At 41.4% G+C, this 21058-nt stretch overlaps 1 protein-coding gene across 1 annotated transcript in view; it reads left to right on the top strand.

The window, feature by feature from the left end:
• Positions 1-20334, top strand: part of zdhhc9 (zinc finger DHHC-type palmitoyltransferase 9) — an 82803-nt gene extending 62469 nt beyond the window's left edge. Inside the window, exons 5-9 of the mRNA XM_067997005.1 lie at positions 7798-7846; positions 10726-10828; positions 11987-12090; positions 13106-13193; positions 15062-20334. Coding sequence (XP_067853106.1) covers positions 7798-7846; positions 10726-10828; positions 11987-12090; positions 13106-13193; positions 15062-15286 — 569 coding nt within the window. The 3' untranslated portion in view covers positions 15287-20334. The remainder of the gene's footprint in view (positions 1-7797; positions 7847-10725; positions 10829-11986; positions 12091-13105; positions 13194-15061) is intronic.
• Positions 20335-21058: the final 724 nt, after the last annotated feature.

Consider the following 21058-nt stretch of genomic DNA (forward strand, 5'->3'; position numbering starts at 1 on the left):
TTGTTTGTTTGAGGTTGGGTGGCTGTTTAAAGGCGAGTAGTGGAGGTGTGGGGATGGCCATAGTGAGGTGTTCGTCATCATTGATGACATGTTGAAGGCTGCGGAGAACATGGCGTAGTTTCTCCGCTCCGGGGAAGTACTGGACGACGAAGGGTACTCTGTTGGTTGCGTCCCGTGTTAGTCTTCTGAGGAGGTCTACGCGATTTTTCGCTGTGGCCCGTCGGAACTGTCGATCGATGAGTCGAGCATCATATCCCGTTCTTACTAGGGCGTCTTTCAGCGTCTGTAGGTGTCCATCGCGTTCCTCCTCGTCTGAGCAGACCCTGTGTATTCGCAGGGCCTGTCCATAGGGGATGGCCTCTTTGACGTGGTTAGGGTGGAAGCTGGAAAAGTGGAGCATTGTGAGATTGTCCGTGGGCTTGCGGTAGTGAGGTGCTGAGGTGCCCGTCTTTGATGGAGATTCGTGTGTCCAAGAAAGAAACTGATTCTGAGGAGTAGTCCATGGTGAGCTTGATGGTGGGATGTGACCTGTTGATGTTATCGTGTAGTCTCTTTAGTGATTCCTCACCGTGGGTCCATAGAAAGAAAATGTCGTCGATGTATCTGGTGTATAGTGTTGGTTGGAGGTCCTGTGCAGTGAAGAAGTCCTGCTCGAACTTGTGCATGAAAATGTTGGCGTATTGGGGTGCAAATTTGGTCCCCATGGCTGTTCCGTGTGTTTGGGTAAAGAACTGGTTATTGAAGGTGAAGACATTGTGATCCAGGATGAAGTGGATGAGTTGTAGGATGGCGTCTGGAGATTGGCTGTTGTTGGTGTTGAGTATTGATGCTGTCGCAGCGATGCCGTCATCGTGGGGGATACTGGTGTAGAGTGCCGAGACGTCCATCGTGGTGAGAAGTGTTCCTGGTTCAACAGGTCCGTGGGTACTGAGTTTTTGTAGGAAGTCTGTAGTGTCGCGACAGAAGCTGGGGGTTCCCTGCACGATGGGTTTCAGGATGCCCTCGATGTATCCAGAGAGGTTCTCACACAGGGTTCCATTGCCTGATACGATAGGACGTCCGGGTGTGTTGGCTTTGTGTATCTTTGGGAGGCAGTAGAAGTCTCCCACGCGGGGAGTACGTGGGATGAGAGTGCGTAGGATGTTTTGAAGGTCTGGATCGAAGGTCTTGATCAGTTTGTTGAGCTGATGGGTGTGTTCTTTGGTCGGGTCTGCGGGTAACCGTCTGTAGTGTTCCTGGTTGTCCAGTTGTCGGTATGCTTCTTTGCAATAGTGCGTTCTGTTCTGTATGACGATGGCTCCTCCTTTGTCCGCTGGTTTGATGACGATGTTGCGGTTGGTCTTGAGAGCTTTGATGGCGTTGCGTTGTGCTCGGGTGATATTCTGGACTGTCTTCCGAGTGCGGCTGATGAATCTGGCATAGACGCATTTCCTGACAGCTTGAGCATACATGCCACCATCAAGCTCACCATGGACTACTCCTCAGAATCAGTTTCTTTCTTGGACACACGAATCTCCATCAAAGACGGGCACCTCAGCACCTCACTACCGCAAGCCCACGGACAATCTCACAATGCTCCACTTTTCCAGCTTCCACCCTAACCACGTCAAAGAGGCCATCCCCTATGGACAGGCCCTGCGAATACACAGGGTCTGCTCAGACGAGGAGGAACGCGATGGACACCTACAGACGCTGAAAGACGCCCTAGTAAGAACGGGATATGATGCTCGACTCATCGATCGACAGTTCCGACGGGCCACAGCGAAAAATCGCGTAGACCTCCTCAGAAGACTAACACGGGACGCAACCAACAGAGTACCCTTCGTCGTCCAGTACTTCCCCGGAGCGGAGAAACTACGCCATGTTCTCCGCAGCCTTCAACATGTCATCAATGATGACGAACACCTCGCTATGGCCATCCCCACACCTCCACTACTCGCCTTTAAACAGCCACCCAACCTCAAACAAACCATCGTTCGCAGCAAATTACCCAGCCTTCAGGAGAACAGCGTCCACGACACCACACAACCCTGCCACGGTAACCTCTGCAAGACATGCCAGATCATCGACACAGATACGACCATCACACGAGAGGACACCACCCACCAGGTGCACTGTTCATACTCCTGTGACTCGGCCAACGTTGTCTACCTCATACGTTGCAGGAAAGGATGCCCCAGAGCATGGTACATTGGCGAGACCATGCAGACGCTACGACAACGGATGAACGGACACCGCGCAACAATCGCCAAACAGGAGGGTTCTCTCCCTGTCGGGGAACACGTCAGCAGTCATGGACATTCAGCCACCGACCTTCGGGTAAACATACTCCAAGGCGGCCTTCGAGACACACGACAACGCAAAATCGTCGAGCAGAAATTGATAGCCAAGTTCCGCACCCATGAGGACGGCCTCAACCGGGATCTTGGGTTCATGTCACACTACACGTAACCCCACCAGCGAACAAATGTTATCTGTTTTTAATATAACGGATCATTGACTGTCTTCCTTATCTCTGTCTTTTTTTTGGGGGTTTGTATATTCGGTGGCCTTTTTAGGTGACACCTTTCTGTCTGCTCACTGTGATTACCTTGGCAACGGGCAGTAATCACCAGGCTTTGTTCTGTGATCTTAAAATGCGAAGGATTCGAAAATTTCATTTCCACACCGCCTGAGGAAGGGGGAAGCCCCCGAAAGCTTGTGGGATTAAAAATAAAATTGTTGGACTATAACTTGGTGTTATAAAATTGTTTACAAGAAAGAGTCTAACCACCTCCCCTTGACATTCAACAGCATTACCATTGCCGAATCCCCCACCATCAACTTCCTGGGGGTCACCATTGAACACAAACTTAACTGGACCAGCCATATAAATACTGTGGCTACAAGAGCAGGTCAGAGGCTGGGTATTCTGCGGCAAGTGACTCACCTCCTGACTCCCCTTAGCCTTTCCACCATCTACAAGGCACGAGTCAGGAGTGTGATGGAATACTCTCCACTTGCCTGGATGAGTGCAGCTCCAAGAACACTCAAGAAGCTCGACACCATCCAGGACAAAGCAGCACGCTTGATTGGCACCCCGTCCACCACCCTAAACATTCACTCCCTTCACCACCGGCGCACAGTGGCTGCAGTGTGTACCATCCACAGGATGCACTGCAGCAACTCGCCAAGGCTTCTTCAACAGCACCTCCCAAACCTAGAAGGACAAGGGCAGCAGGCACATGGGAACAACACCACCTGCACATTCCCCTCCAAGTCACACACCATCCCGACTTGGAAATATATCGCCGTTCCTTCATTGTCGCTGGGTCAAAATGCTGGAACTCCCTTCCTAACAGCACTGTGGGAGAACCTTCACCGCACGGACTGCAGCGGTTCAAGAAGGCGGCTCACCACCACCTTCTCAAGGGCAATTAGGGATGGGCAATAAATGCCGGCCTCACCAGTGACACCCACATCCCATGAACAAATTTTTTTTAAAGTGCCAGGTAGTGACCATCTCAAGCAAAGGAAAATGCAGCCATCCCCCCTCCCCTCCCCCCCCCCCCCCCCCCCCCAACCTTCAATGGCACTACCATTGCAAAGTGCTCCATCAACATCTTGTGGACCATGATTGACCAGAAGCTCAACTGACCCAACCATATTAACACCATGGCTACAAGAGCAGTGCAGAGCTGGAGTACTCCATGAGTGGCTCACAACCTGATTCCTCCAAGCTTCTCCATCTCCAAGACTCAATTCAGCAAAGTGATGGAATATTCACCACTTGCCTGGATGGAGACAGCCGCAACAACACTCGAAGCTCTGCACCATCCAGGACAGAGCAGTCCACGTGATCAGTGCCCCTCACATTGGACTCTATATCCATTACCGGCATACTGTGGCTATAGTATGTACAATCTACAGGATGTACAGCACCAATTCACCAAAGTTACTTTGACAGTATGTCCCTATCCTGCAACCTCTACCACCAAGAAGGACAAGAACAACAATGTTGTGGGAACACCATCACTTCCAAGTTCCCCTCCAAACCACACATTCCTCATTTGGACATATTGTTGTTCCTTCATTGTCACTGGGCCAATATTCTGGAATTTCCTATCTAACATCATTGCCATAAGGATTGCAGCAGTTCAAGAAGAAACCTCACCACCACAACAGGGCAACTAGGAATAGAAAATAAATGTAATGTCGTTTAATCCAAAGAACATTATCTGCAGTAAATCAGTATTCCCTTAGGACTGCACTGAAATGTTAACCTAGATTATGCACTCAAACCTTTGTGGGATTTGAACCCACATTTTCCCACAGACAAGAGTGCTATCAACTGAGCCAAGCTGGCATGCAAGTTAAACATTAAAATACTAATTCTACTTAGTATCTAAATGTCTAGACATCAAAAAATGTTTCTCAGATAGGGATGCAGATTTCTGAAATAGATTTGTATAAAAGAGCCTCAAGAGAAATGTCTCTTTTGGTATTAGTACCAATAGAAATTGACTTTTATATTAATTCTGACACTGGCAGTTGCCACACCAGATGTAATGTTAATCCTGGAGCTTCCTGTGCAGCCACTGTGGAGTTTAAAATGCCAGCAACATGTGGAACTGTGCAAAATTGATGTGGCTGCTTTGTGGAACGTAAGCATTAAACCTTGTGCCACTCAAACCTGAACGCAGTATTCAAGTTGCATTTGAGGAGGCCAGTATTACCAAACCATCAATAAATTTAGTATCTTTAGTAAGCTGATATTTCTAAAAGCTCTGATTAAAAATTAATGCATAAATATTACTGGTAGTACTGCACAACAGTGGCAGACCATTTTAAAAAGTTTTTTCCATTTTGTTTTGTGACCATTCTGTTTGCTGTTAGTAAAATAAAGCAACCTTCATCAATGTAGCAATTTTGATTTTAGTTATTAGGTTTTACAAATGATGGCGGTTTCACTGAAATGAAGGTGTTAACTGAATCGGCATATTAGACAGACTGTTTTCTCCTGCCCAAATAATTACTTTGCCCATTGATAAATTTTTAACAGTATAAACCATAAATTCATACTTCATGTTATATTCTGCAAATTTGAGATTTTTTTCTTTCATCCTCCGAACAAAATTTAGTCAATAAGCATGACTCTGGTCATTATTGAAGTAATTCCACAAAAGTGCAGATTATCTACTCACTGAAATGCAATTTACACCAGGAGATTAAAACAAAAACCTTTCCTTCCCCACCACTGATAATCTGATCCCTGTGCCTTTAGAACAATTGTAACCTTGTGTCCCAGCCTCTAACGCTGTGCCACTTTATTGCTGCTGTAGGCTTTTCCAGTGCTTAATTGTGTTACTCCCTGGATTTTGATTTAGTATAATGTAGTGGAACACTCATGTTCTTGCTGCTACTCCCACAAGACATCTGCCATCGTTTTCAAAATCCAGGAAGTTGCCATTTTTTTATTCATTCATGGGATGCTGGCAAGGCCGGCATTTATTGCCCATCCCTAATTGTCCTTGAGAAGGTGGTGATGAGCCGCCGCCTTGAACCCCTGCAGTCCGTGTGGTGAAGGTTCTCCCACAGTGCTGTTAGGCACGGAGTTCCTTCATCGCGCTGGATCAAAATCCTGGAACGGCGATATATTTCCAAGTCGGGATGGTATGTGACTTGAAGGAGAACGTGCAGGTGGTGGTGTTCCCACATGCCTGCTGCCCTTCACCTTCTAGGTGGTGAAGGTCGTGGGATGGGAGGTGCTGTTGAAGAAGCCTTGACTAGTTGCTGCAGTGTATCCTGTGGATGGTACACACTGCAGCCACGGTGCACCGGTGGTGAAGGGAGTGAATGTTTAAGGTGGTGGTGGAGTGCCAATCAAGCAGGCTGCTTTGTCCTGGATGGTGTCGAGCTTCTTGTATTGTTGGGGCTGCACTCATCCAGGCAAGTGAAGAGTATTCCATCACACTCCTGACTTGTGTCTTGTAGATGGTGGAAAGGCTTTGGGGAGTCAGGAGGTGAGTCACTTGCCGAAGAATACCCAGCCTTTGACCTGCTCTTGTAGCCACAGTATTTATGTGGCTGGTCCAGTTAAGTTTCTGGCCAGTAGTAACCCCCAGGATGTTGATGGTGGGGATTCGGTGATGGTAATGCCGTTGAATGTCAAGGGGAGGTGGTTAGACTGTCTCTTGTTGGCGATGATCATTGCCTGGCAGTTGTCTGGTGCAAATGTTATTTGCCACTTATCAGCACAAGCCTGGATGTTGTCCAGGTCTTGCTGCATGCGGGCACTGACTGCTTCATTAGCTGAGGCGTTGTGAATGCAACTGAACAGTGTGCAATCATCAGTGAACGTCCCCATTTCTGACCTGATGGAGGGAAGGTCATTGATGAAACAGCTGAAGATGGTTGGGCCTAGGACACTGCCCTGAGGAACTCCTGCAGCAGTGTCCTGGGGCTGAGATGATTGGCCTCCAACAACCACTACCATCTTCCTTTGTGCTAGATATGACTCCAGCCATTGGAGAGTTTTCTCCTGATTCCCATTGACTTCAATTTTACTCTGGCTCCTTGGTGCCACACTCGGTCAAATGCTGCCTTGATGTCAAGGGCAGTCACTCCCACCTCACCTCTGGAATTCAGCTCTTTTGTCCATGTTTGGACCAAGGCTGTAATGAGGTCTGGAGCCGAGTGGTCCTGGCGGAACCCAAACTGAGCATCGGTGAGCAGGTTATTGGTGAGTAAGTGCTGCTTGATAGCACTATCGACGATACCTTCCATCACTTTGCTGATTGAGAGTAGACTGATGGGGCGGTAATTGGCCGGAATGGATTTGTCCTGCTTTTTGTGGACAGGACATAACTGGGCAATTTTCCACATTGTCGGGTAGATGCCAGTGTTGTAGCTGTACTGGAACAGCTTGGCTAGAGGTGCAGCTAGTTCTGGAGCACAAGCCTTCAGCACTACAGCCGAGATGTTGTCGGGGCCCATAGCCTTTGCTGTATCCAGTGCACTCCGCCATTTCTTGATATCACGTGGCGTGAATTGAATTGGCTGAAGACTAGCTTCTGTGATGGGGGTATCGGGAGGATGCCGAAATGGATCATCTACTCCGCACTTCTGGCTGAAGATGGTTGCAAACGCTTCAAGCCTTGTCTTTTGCACTCACGTGCTGGACTCTGCCATCATTGAGGATGGGGATGTTTACAGAGCCTCCTCCTCCCGTTAGTTGTTTAATTGTCCACCACCATTCGCGACTCCATGTGGCAGGACTGCAGAGTTTTGATCTGATCCATTGGTTATGGAATCGCTTTGCTCTGTCTATAGCGAGTTGCTTCTCCTGTTTAGCATGCATGTAGTCCAGTGTTGTAGCTTCACTAGGTTGACACCTCATTTTTAGGTACGCCTGTTACTGCTCCGAGCATGCAATTCTACACTCCTCATTGAACCAGGGTTGTTTTAAAATGTCACATTTTTATGGTATGAATGTGTAAAATATGAATTTCTGATGGGATGCTCACGCTGAAGGCTTGCTTTTTTTTAAACCTGATTTCATCCTCCCAATTCCGTCACTTGTGATGTAAAAGAATTCCTTCTTCGAGTTTCAGATTGATTTAACAAAGAAATCATTGGAACTTAACAGTAGATGCTGCCTGCTGCCTGTTTGGCTTTGGATTTGGAAAAGGTGGCAGCTTTATATAAATGTACTGTCATATGCTTTGACTGCAAAAGATTGTGGCTTGGTTGTCAGCTGTCAGTTGATTCCTTCTCCTACCTCTGGCCTGTCCAAAATATTTTCTTTTTTTTTTACAGGATCTGTGGACAACGGTTTTTTAAACACACTGAAGGACACACCAGGAACATATCCTTTAAGAAATAACTGGGAACATGCAGCTGTGTCTAAAATTATTAGATGTTGTGTAAACTTTTCATGGCTTATAGGATTTTGCAGATTGTGTTATATTGTAACCTGTACCAGGCATCAATTTTTATAATTTCATGTGCAGATTTTATTTTTAAACTATGGGTGAAGAATTGAGTTTCCAGGTTGGATTAGTGGTTTCTGCTGAGTTATTTGATTTCTACTGGTGGTGGTTGGGGTGCAACAATTGGCCTTGAGTTCTATCGTCAGGGAAGGAGAAATCCACCAGGGTTGCCATTCCTGATCCTGGTGGTTGTGTGAGTGGGGGTATGTAGGGAGAACATAATTGGATTTGGGGACGAAGCCCCCATGGTAAATAGCATACTGACATCTAATAGTTTCACACAGCAAGAATGCTGATTTACAGAAGTTGAGTGATAGTGAAAGGATATTGCATCTATAGTTTCAGCTGTCCAGCCACATTCAGATGGCGTTTTTCAGTTATGCCCCTCATCCTCCACACTTGGAAGTGGAGGCACCGCACAGTTAAAAGGCATGAAATTTTCATTGGTATACCTTGGTATTTAGTTGAATCATACATTAAATTGGTCTGCTGAGATAGAGATGAATGGCTTAATTTTTACAAATGTCCAAATGGGGTGGTTGTTCTGCTGCTCAAGTGGAGGATCAGATACCCCTTTATCAAACTTTTCACCAGGCACTTATCAGTTCTTGAATTTGCTGATAGTCAACCCCTACTGTCTCCTTTGGTAGTCCTTTCCACACATTCACCACCCTCTGCATGAAGTAATTAAATCTAAAATGTTTTTTCACCCTCCCTCTGCCAAGTTTAAGCTATGCTCTCAATTTGGAATCTGTGACTGTTAAACATATTGACATTTATCTATACCTTTTTAGTATCCTGAATATTCAATAAGAGAGAAAATAATTTATTATAGCACCTTTTATGACCTCTGGACATCCCAAAGTGCTTCATAACTAATGAACTTTTGAAGTGTAGTCACTGTTGTAACATAGGGAAACGAGATAGCCAATTTGCGCACAGCAAGGACCTACAAACAGCAATGAGGTAAATGACCTGATGACGGTTGTGTCAAAAATTCACAATTCTGCATACAAAGTGCAAATACTGATCAACTGTCAAGTGTGTATTTTCAGATCACTGCAGGTTAGGAATGACTGCTTACAGCAGGCTAACACTTAACACCTTCATGGGGTATTTTTAGCACAACATCCCAAATGGGTACCCTGTTTAAGATAGTGATGTTATGGTACAAATTTTGCCAGTCACAAACTTAACCGGTTAAGACCTATGCTAAAACAGCAGGAATGTCATACATATTAAACGTTCATCCACTGTGATTGTGCACAGTAATTTCTAGCCTCATGTCTATGTCATTTAATTTGAACCAAAAAAACTGTCAGCTGCTTCTCTAGTATCAGTGTTTTTTTCCACAATAATTGAGCATCGTAAAGCAGAAAGGGATGAGGAGCTTCCTGTTCTGCTAAAGGTAGTTAGTCATACTGAGGAATAGTCCAGTTTCAAACTTTGCATAAAAAATCCTCCTTCGAGGCCTTCTCTTCCCCCCGCCCTCCCCCCGCAACTCCAAGCACTCAGCTGGCAAGTGTAGTAGTTAACTGAAGCACGCAGACCAGATTCGATCCCCGGTCTGTGCCGAGTTCACTGATCTCAGCTGGTTGGGTTTTAAACTGCCTCAGTGCTCTGGGCTTGGGTGGGGAAAATCGCCCCTAATGCTTCTCTCCTGCATTGCAACCATTTCAGCTGCTTCAGCGTCTCCTTTATAACTCAGATTTCCTATTCCCAGCATTTTCTAATTCCAGTATATCCTAATCCCAGCTATCAGTTTAGTTGCTCATCAGTGCACCCTCTCCAATGCCTGGATGTCTTTCTTGTAAGAAATGTCCCTCTCTGCCTCTCAACTCTTCTCTTCTCCTTTAAGATCCTCCGTAAAACCCCCCTCTGACCAAGCTTTTCATCTCTCCTCCTTTGGCTCGGTGTTGGCATTCCTGTGAAAGAGCATTGTGATGTTTCTCTGTTAAATGTGTTGATATACTGCAGGGTTGTTACTCCTTGCCCCCTCCCCCATCTACTTGACGAGAGACTTGCTTTAACAGGCTTGCATGTAACTGAGTTTGACTTTTTTAAAACTTTGAAAGATCTCTAATTCTGCTTTATAGGGCATGGACATCAATTATGTAAAAATATAAGATTTTGATACCCCAATAAAATTTCAAATGTTTGGATGATGTTTTGTGATGTTTCAAAACTCCGAAACGGTATGTGAACGTGAGCACAATTTCAAAAGTTTGAGCAGTTGTCAAGAATGTTGTACTGCATATTGTGAATTTAGAAAGGTTATACATGTGGAAAGTTGGCATTGATAGTAAAATGTAACATTATCCATGTTTGAAAATATTAATTGCTCTTGTAACACTTGAACTTGGTTTATAGTTTCTGTTTCTGTCCATGGCCCTATTGGCCTTCTTAGCTGCAAGTCTGTCCTTCTGAATCTCAGGATAAGATTCAGCTAGTTTTGAATATTTAAAATAAAAGAATGTGTGCTTTAAAATGAATATTTTGTGTTGGTGCACACTAAACATGAAGTATTGCCCTTTTTAATTGTAATGACTTTGATATTAAAAGCTGATGTGACTATTGAGTTGAAAAGTTGTATTTGTTAAGGTAGTACTGTTTAAGTAACAGTGATTATATTAATTCATTGTTTGAAAGACTTTGAGACAATTTGTTGTAGAAAGGGCTATATAAATGCAAATATGTTATGACTGCACGAGAGTGTATTTCCTGTTGATTGGACATTCTTTAACTCATCCATTACGGTACTAGAAGTTGTGATCTGCTTCTTCACACTATGGTCTGTGATTGGTCTGTCTGGATTTCACACCTATCTTATTGCACTCAACCAGACAACCAATGAAGATGTAAGTAAAGTATATACAGCAGGGGAATGGGTATAAGTGACATCTGGTTTTGGGGCTGTAACCAACAATAAAATTAACAATAGGCTGATGGTAATTGAATGTGGTTAGCAGCATGGTGATTTATGATCTTAACTTCATTTAATTACCACATAATTGAGGATTTTCTCTGACTAGCTGCATCGCAAATACAGTAACACTGCCATTTTGTTATGCTGTTGCCGAATGCCAATTTTACTTGGCTTATTAGTATTGGTAACATCTGCACAGCACTCTCTCATTTCTGGAAGCTGCTGATCTACAGAAGGTGACTTCCACACCAATGATGTGCATAAACTAAATTGTTCTGGATCCTAAGAACTGCTGTTGGAGCAAGCAGGAAACACAGTCTTCCACTCTATTGGCCTACCAGTGGGTCCAATAGAGACCAGCAGTACACTACAAAAGATAAATTGGACAAATGTTGCACATAAGTGAAGGGCCCTCTGCTTGAGCACATCTTACCATCAACATTAAAACTGCTTCAAGTGGTGTACAACAAATTTATCGATGTAAAAGTAGCCTCTCTTATAACTGATAATTGTTTAAAAATTGTATTTTGTGCCGTTCGTATTGTCAAATTTGATGCTTTCTCTTTTAAGGTAACACTATTATGTAATATAATCTTATCTAGTTTTCTTTTGTATCCTGTTACTTTAAGAATTATGGTGAATGCTAATCCCTGTAGCTGTAAGATTTATGTTAATGCATAAATGTGAGATGTGATAATTATCAAAACGTGAGCTGTTAAATCCAGCTTCCATTTTTTTCAAGCATAGTTTTGACATCTAAAATACAAGGCAAGTTTAACTTTTCAATTGAGATCCACCTTAGTTGAATAAAATTCAACGTGTGGCTGGGTTTAATATTACATGGAGAGTGAAGTGTAGCAGTAATTACCGTGTGTTGGTTTGTTCCCAGTAGTAGCGTACTGCATTTAATTGTAAATAGGTAATGTTACTGCACAGAATGATCCATGTGTTGCACATGTTATGCAGAAGCATTCCATGTTGGTTGAATTGTGTCTGGAGTTCTTGCAGCTGGGCATGTGGTAAAGGGTTCAGTTTTTGTGCTTGTGGGATTTTTATTCTTCCTTTCAATCCTTATAACTGTCTTTCACAGATTAAAGGTTCTTGGTCAGGAAAGAATGGAATTCATAACCCTTACAGCCATGATGGTGTATTAAAAAATTGTTGCGAGATCCTCTGTGGGCCAGTGCCACCAAGGTAAGAAAGCTGTTTTGTACAGTGTTTATTTGTCTTTTTGATTTTATAGTGATGTCAATAACATTGAATAAGAGCAGGGGAGCTCTTCCAGTGGCCTGGCCAACGTTTGTTCATTCCTCAACGACCAGCACCAAAACAGATTAATTACTTATCTCGTCCTGTTTGAGGGACCTTGGCAGTCAATTTGTGCACAGCATGTTTGCCTATATAATGGTGACTACACAGTAACTAATTTGCTGTAAAGCACTTTGGGATGTTCTGAGAATGTGAAAGGCATAATATAAATTTTTCTTTTTGCTTATTTTACAGCTGCAAATTTGTCCTCAATTTCCACTGAATTTTAGAAATCTTTGCAGAAAAATGGCTCTGGAGTAAGAATTTCCTGTTATATTGTCAGTGCGGTCCTTTGGTAATGTTAAACTGAGGTCCTGTCTGCTTTTTCAAGTGGACATCAAAGATCCCATGGCAATATTCAAAGAAGAGCAGGGAGTTCTCCCAGTGCCCTGGCCAATATTCTTCCTCAACCAACATCCCACAGGAGAAAAAACAGATTAACATGTCATTCATTTAATTTGCTGTGTGTGGGACCTTGCTGTGTGCAAATTGGCTGCTGTGTCATGCATCAGAATTTTGTACAAGTACCTCTGGTTTTCTGAGGTAAAGAAAAACGACATGATGTGTTTTGACAGCACTTTAATATTGAACTGAATATTGGGCAGAACGCAAATGTGGAGAATCTACGTTAAATTCTTCTGAATAGATCAGTCTTGTTTAATGCAGTTTCAGGCACTTTTGTAAGCACTCCATTATGCTAAAGGTTGTTGAAGATTGGATTGCCATTAATATGACACCCCATCGCAGTAGCTTCATATTGTGTCCCATGTGTATACTGTTGTATGCTTGTTGTTTAATTTCCTCTCCATCGTTCCCCCTGCCCTTTCCCAATGCTTGTGCACAAAAGGGAATAAAAGTTTTTCATTAATTAGGAATCAATGTCCAGTGCATTTCTTTTTAGTGTTCTTGACAGGAGAGGGCTCATTCAGGACGAGGCTGGTGTTTCAGTCACAGCTAACCGAATTGCAAGTACAGTGCCACAAACTACGGTAAGACCCATGTGATATTTTTGTAGTTCAGGTATCTGGGATACAATTTAAAAATTGGGAAAGTTGGGTAGAACTTTTTCATCCAAAGGTTATTGTTGAATAAGTTACTAGAGAAAACCACAAAATAGACAATATCAATGGGTTCAAGAAGCAATAGGATGCATTTCTGGAAAAAGAATAAGGGATTTGGTGAGGGGGATTCAACTGCATTGTTAGAATGTAACTCTTAACTTGAGCACATAAGCTAAGCTAACATTTCAGTGCCTTACTGCATTGTTAGTTGCTGTCTTTTGCATGAGGCTCCATCTGCTGATTCAGGTGGGTGTTAAAGATCCCATGGTGCTATTGAAAAGCAGTGTCCTGATTGATATTCCTCCATCAATCAATACCACCAAAAGAAAAAACACTTCTGGTTATTCAACTCAGTTGCTATTTTTGGGACCTTGATGCAAGCAAATTGACTATTGTGTTTGCCTACATAAATGGGTGCACTTAAAAAGTAATGAATTGGTTCTGAAGTGCTTTGAGATGTCCTGAGGATGAGATAAGACCGTATATAAATGCAAGTTCTCTTCCCTCTTTGTATTTTTTATCCTCTGAGACTCTCTTACTTTTGTTCTGGGGGGGTGGTGAGCACACTAATAAGGCAAATTTATTGCTCATCCCTAGTTACCCTGAGGATATTAAGATTTGGCTAAATGGTGTGGGATTGGAGTCCTTTGTAGGCCAGACCATGTAAGGGTGGCAGGTTCACATCCCTGAAGAACATTAGTAAACCAGTTGAGTTTTTATCTCAATCTAACAGATTTCATGGCCATTTTGAAGTACCAGCCCACAAATGATCAGAATTGCATAGGCGTGCTCTCTATCTAATGGGCACGCTTTCAGTGTCTCACTCACGCGCTCGCTCGCTCTCTCTCTCATCTGTGTTTTGTACTTGCTCACACTCTCTGCCTGTCCAACTGTCTTTGTCCCACACATGCAAGTTCCGTTTCGCATTCTGTATCACTGTCTCATTAGAATAGGATAATTAAATAGCTCAATATACAGAGCTCAATATAATCACTCAATTGTCCCAATTTCATATCTAGATCTACATCTCTTCCATCCATTTATACCTGTGATTGCTGAATTCCCTGAGCTGCACTGCATGTTCTGAACTAATTATTTTTATTGTTTTCACTACTGAATATTGTGAAATCTGTGCCGTGCTGCCAGTCGACCTTTGCAGTCCACGCCACCATGGCAGTTTCACTAAACAATGCAGGTCACCCAAAGTCTGGAAATTTTATCTAGGAATGTTGGTAGACCAACCCCATTCCCTTTTGTGTTCTTTTAGCTGGTTCTAGTGTCTTTAAAAATGCAGAAGCCATTAATGTGTAACAGTACAATTGACAAAAATCCAAATAATTGAGGGAATTTTATTTCTGTTTAAATCAGATTTATGTTAATTATTGGAAGTGGAAAACCTGAATGCTGGAGTTGCACAGCTGCTCGATCGGTGTCTTACAATTTTTTTTTAGATGCTGTTACAATAATTGTGAATTTACAGCATCCCTTATTTTTTAATTAGTAAATGTAATCTGAGTCAGGAGTGCAGTATAATGGGAAGAAAATGGAAAGAATTTAGTGCCTTGAAATTGAGTGCTAGGATCATATACTTTGGATGTAGAATTTAGTGTAGTTGAACTTGTGCATTTATACATGTTAAAATTTTGACTGAATTTAAAAAAAAAATTATCAGGGCCATTTTAACACTTGCTCCCATCATTTTATTTCTCTTTTTCATCAGCTTAGATAGTTGCATGACTGAATGTGAAACAAGACTGCAATAGCAACCTTTCTTAATTATGTCTCTTTTCTCTCAGGCAAGTACAGCTCCATTGATACCCAATGAGCAGGCGCCAGTAAAAGAAAATCCCTTGGTACCTGGGCAAACCGAACCAGTTGCAAAAGAGACAGTACCATCACCTGGCACAAACACGTTACTTCCGTCTCCACCGCCAGTGGACTTAAATATGCAGTCTAGTACCACAGTCCTGCGAAGAGATGCAGTTATAAAAGAAACTTCATACCGGGGACCTGCCTTTTAGTAAATTTGCTCCTGGACTAGTCCAAAAAGAAGACTCGGTGCACAAAAAGAAGTTGGAAGACAGTTCCTCTAGCTAAAATAAGATGCAAATTGATTTGACACTGCAATTTCCATCTGATCAGTATTGTATATTTTATATGAAGGAGTTTGGGAGAAGGGGGTGAGAAGTAGCGTAAGACTAGGAATGTTAAAGAAAGGGGTCAAACTGCTCAGAAACCTTTCAGGGGCAATTTACCTATTCATGGCCAAATCTGTCCATTCAGATATTAGCATTTGTTATTTTAGTTCAAAATACAAAAATGCAATGTGACAGATGAATTTTACAAAAGAAGTGACTGATAAATTTTCTATATTACCCATACAATACATATCGTAACTTCATGAAAATAACCGGCAGGATAAATATTGTGAATACCTCGTTTGATGTGCTGAGTTTCAGGTGGGTTCTATGCAAAACATGTTAACATGTTTGGGGCTGGCCAGTGTAACTTTATAATGTCACTGATTACAGGTATGTTGTGAGTGATAAGCTATCCATATCTAGACGGTTGTGAAATAATTACCTTACAGAATATGTATGTGTGTGTGTGTGTATGGACGTATCAATGGGCAATCTCCGAGTACATGAACGTGCTATAGGTCAGTAAGCAACATTGAACTTCAAGATACACTTAGATAGGGCTATACTAATTTTTAAAAACAAAATTGTGACTGCTGCCATTGGATGTTGTTTTCATGAAATTACAATCTTTTCTAAATACTATTATGGTGTCACTATTGCTTTACTAGTGGATTGTGAACAGGGCTACTCATACTATGATAGTATGTGAAATGGGCCTACAGCTTAAAATACTTAGTCAGGAGAAATAGATCCTGAGAAAACTAAGCCTCTCCATTCCTTTTTGTTATTTGAAGATGGAGCCAAAGTTCCACAAGTGACACTGCCATGTATTTGTAAAGGGTGTTCAGAGCTCAGTGTGCTAACTACAGAGCTGGGGAGAAGGAAATAGGAAAAAGATTCTGTTATGGCGTGGCTTTGTATCACAAAGATTACTTGTTTTAAATTAACACATCAATTCTACTTGGGAGTACCTGCTATGAATGACTAGATGATTTATGGAAAACAGATATATGGTTCTGTGCCATTCTTTTTTAAAAAAAAGTCTTGTAACTGCAGTAAAGGAATGCAGAGAACTGTTTTGTCCCCCTTAATTGTAGCTAATTAGTCAGTGTTTTATATTGTCCAAAGACTAATTTTTCAGTTTCTCAAGACTACCAAATTTCAACAAGGACCCAAGAGGAAGCTATGTGGCCTTACTCAAAAGGCTGAAATCCCTGAATTCCAAACTACATTGGAACCCTGACTTTAGATTTCAAAGTCCCTAACTGAGGCACAAACACTAAAGCTTATTGGACTGAAAAACATGCTTTGTGCTCCCAACCTCTTAGCAGACTACAGTGCCTTTCATGATACTGGATCAAACCCTTTTGAAATGTGTGATATCTTTCTGGTTGAGATGTGAGACTGTAATGGTAATAAGAATGGAATTGTGGCACCAGTGTAAATGGTAATTCGTTTGAATTATTTCAGTTTTACTGTTGTGCAAAACTCCATTGTTTTGGAATTCAGTTAGCCTGTACATTATTGCACATCCTTACAACAAGTACAGCTGAGTGTGCTCAATAGTTCTAATAAAGTGGTCCTACTCTATAATCCTCCACAGTATGTAGAAAGATCTATACTTCTGAAGCCATACTGACCCAACAAGTATTTGATTTTCTTATATTTGGGCTTCATACTGTTCCAAGTATAAACATGATTCTGTTAACCAAAATCTGGTTCTCTTCTGATTTGAACCTTTCAAATACAAAATGACTCATGCCTAGAACTGAAAATCCAGATCTGATGTTGAATTATTGAGGTATTGAGCATTTATTCAACCAGATGACTTTATGCTATACTTGGTTGTGTAGGAGATTGCTTTAAGTATATTAATGTAATCATTTAAACTGAAACTACATTTTGCAGCACATCTGAAAAAATATTATGAAAATTGATGACCTAGTGCAAAGATCAACTAATAGTCATGCAGTGTCTGACAACCATTTGGGAGCAGCAAAACATTTTTGTTTAAACATTTTTCCCATGTGTTTTCAACTCAATTCTGATTACTTGAGTAAGGAAACTCAACAAACTTTTGCATCTGATAGCCAGTTCAGAATATTTCATAGCCGTTTGTTTCAACATATATGACCTAAACTAGTCCTAATCAATTGAAGATTAGAATGATTTGAACTAATGTCTTAAATGCAGTTTCTAGCAGGATACACTTCCAGTCTGCAGCACTTTAAACTGCCCAATTTAGTGTTATCTTTGGCCATTTGTGAGGGTGCCTTTCTCGAGCAAGAACCTGATATGATTATTGCTTACTCTACATACACTCTGCTGGAGGAGAATTCTCTCTGGAAATGTAATTTCCTCCCAGTGAATTTTATATGTTGGTGACATTGAAGTTTCATTTTATTTGGCTAATTTGAACACTTGCTATGACAAACTAGTTTGTGAGTGCAATACAAAAAAGTGAGTGGTGTGTTAGAGAGGTTACAATAAAATTGGCATGTTATATGGGCTTTGAAGTATGTTATGGTGAGGGGTAATTAATAAAAAGTAAGCAACCTTCAATATTGAATCCTCTTTTTCTACCCGCTGATCTTTGTTCAGTTTTTTAAAAAGTGTCTAGTTAATTTACATTAACATTTGGGTGGAGTAAAGAGTAAATGTGTTGTGGCAGGATCAGTGGGTTAACTAAAGGACTGGTACATATTGATGTGGATTCATCGTCCCTTCCTCACATTGAGTGATAAACCTCATATCTTGTCATTTTGATTTATATGAAGCCTTTCAGGGGCTCCTGATCAGAAATCAGACTTTTATTTTAAGTTTAAACTTCAAAAATTAAAAATAGCGCAGTTGCAGGTGTACGGTAAAGATATGCATTATTTGATTTGATGGTAATGACTTCTAGTGTCTTGTTACATGGAATATTCTCCCTCACTCCTTCTCCTGAACAACCTTCCATCCAGCATAAACTGTGTATTGGCACCTTAGTAATGCAACTGGATGTTAAAAGAAAATCTGCTCAGTTGAAGGTAAGGTTCTAGTGTTTTAAATTCTGAACTGTTCAGTTATAATTTTCAATATTTAAGAAAATACTGACTGCTTTGACCATTAAAACTCAGGCTAAATCTTGGTGCTAACTGGTAGCAATTGATGGACTTGTGCTGTGCAGAACTCTGCTTTTAATCTATAGCAAATTACAATTGTCATTTAAGGTCTACACAAAGGCTAACCTAGAAAACTAGCAAAAGTGCATTGCCATTTATTAAAAAGTTGCTGGCTCAAAAATGGCCCTAAATATGACCTGCAAATACAAGTAATTACACAAATTCAGTGGGGAACGGGCTGGTAACTTAAGCTGTAGCTATAATTGATGTTCCTTCAATTGTATTGGAGGAAATGAACCATATGTACCATAAGTACATGAAAGCCTGAATGGGGTTACAAGTGTTCATGGCACATGTATTTTCTAGCATCTGGAGGCATACTCTGCCAAAAAATGTTAATATTTGACCCTTTATGTGGTGCATTTTCCAGTATTTAAAGTCTACATTGCAATTTTTTAATCGTAAAAGGAAGGGACAACTCAATTTTATTACTCTTTGAAATTTGGGAATTATTTTTATCTTACGGTGTTTTTCGTCCAGTTGTAGCAGATACTGTAATATTGAGAGAAAATGTTTAAATTTTAAAAAAATTAATGACAAATGAGGGATTCAAAACCAGTAGAATTGAGTGCACGGCAACAAATTTAAAAGTGTACACACTCCTTCCAAATGCTGTATCCCAAGTAGTGCAATCTGGTTAATTTCAAACATTTGTCCTTCACTCTCCTTTCCATCTCCTCCTGAGTTCATGCTGGCAATCTCGTTTCTCTCTTTCATATTGGAATTCTCCTAACTTCCCCTTAGCATTGATCATACTTTTTTGTTCTCTGTTTTCCCCCTTCTGCACAAAGTGCCACACCCACCTATGTCCTGTTGCTGCTGTAAGTGATTGAATGCCATTGCTCACTGGGTGGGAATTCCTCATCTCATGAAAATGCCTGCTACATTGTGCAGCAGTACACTGTTCCTGCTTGAATTGCTCAGAGCAGGAACAGAAGCAGTGTTGATGAGAGAAGCCTGGGAGGGGTGCTCATATTCACCTGTGAACAGGAACGGGAAATGCTGACTCTGTCCATGGTGGGGAAATGGCATGTGTGGAAGAGTTTTCAACCCGCCCCCATTTCATCTTTAATTGGTGCTGTTGTAATAACCAAGAATATTGGAGTGCATGTCAAGAAGGAGCTAATTTCATTTCACAATGTTTTTGGTGGCAACTTTTTGGAGTTAAAGTATGTTTTTGAGGCTAATTTGAGCAAGGTTTTTGTTGGGGCAGGATGGAGAGAAAGAGACACACAAACTAGTACTTTTTTTAACCCAGTTTGAGGTAGAACATTGTGCTAAGTCTTCACTTGGCTTAATTACTATTTTGCACCAATTTCAGATGAACCCAAATAAGAGATTTTAATTTTCAATGTGGTAAAAATGGCACATACTTTTTGTCCAGATGTGGTGATGGTTGATCGAGCGAAATAACCAGTTTTGTCTCGTCCTTAATTATTGTTTCCGTTACTAAACTGCCTTGGAGGTTCCTCATTTTATGGATTCCTGGGAGATCTAGCGAAATGACCCTGGGGGACTCCATGTTTTCTCTAATATTGTCACTTTATTTGAATTTTGCTAAATGTATTTAGACACCTGTTGGAAAGTGTATGAATTCAAAACATTATATCCAACACAAATCAGAGCTATTTTAACATTGGACCTGAGAGGCAAGACTTACACTGAATAGGCCTTAGTAATTCAGTAATGAAGGTTGTCATCTTATCAAAGTGACTGTGTTTGGATATATTAAACCTTTTCATAAGGAGCGTTATTTACATTCTATTTGTGCTTTTGGTTAATTTTTTAAAATCTCAAGTACCATATGCTAAAGCAGTTGGAGCTTTTAATCTTTTTATGAAAGACAATTTTAAAAATTGAAAATGTACCTTTTACTCTCATTCTAAAAGTTGTATTAAGCTTCTTAATTTATGAATGGACCACATTCCAAAAGTTAGTCTCAATTGTAAAGAAGTAAAGATAGAAATGGAAAAACTGAGTGCTGGAAATTGGAAATAAAAATAGAAGATATGCAGCAGTAGTCTGCATTTGAAAGGGAAGGTCAGCTTAATGTTTCAGCTGGGTCCTTTCCTCAGAACTTTTCTAAATTGGAGGAGAATTCCTCGATGGAGGACCATATGAATTCTAATGGAGGGCCTCACAGGATATGTTAACTTTTTTCACTCTGACTCTGATATAATCCATTGGTATTTCCGAAACTTTGTGTTTGTAAAGGAACAAACTTCAGACTCTAACTCTGCAAATTTAAAGCTCGCTCTTCGTTTGTCTGCCGCAGGTAAGTGTTTTCATTTGGGAGGAAAAAAAGTGAGGAGCAGTATTCCAGTCATTTGCTGGAATTGAGCCCATTCCTCCCAGTGCCAACCAGATTGGTTAGTATCAGCACTGCAAGTACTCTCTTTTGGCACAAGTATAGGATATGTGTAATCAGCACATTGTCCTCCAACACTTGCTGCACTTTGAGGTTGTGTGCTTATTCTCATGTAAAGGA

Source organism: Heptranchias perlo, chromosome 15 (genome assembly GCF_035084215.1).
Source record: "Heptranchias perlo isolate sHepPer1 chromosome 15, sHepPer1.hap1, whole genome shotgun sequence".
In the NCBI taxonomy this organism is placed as follows: Eukaryota; Metazoa; Chordata; class Chondrichthyes; order Hexanchiformes; family Hexanchidae; genus Heptranchias; species Heptranchias perlo.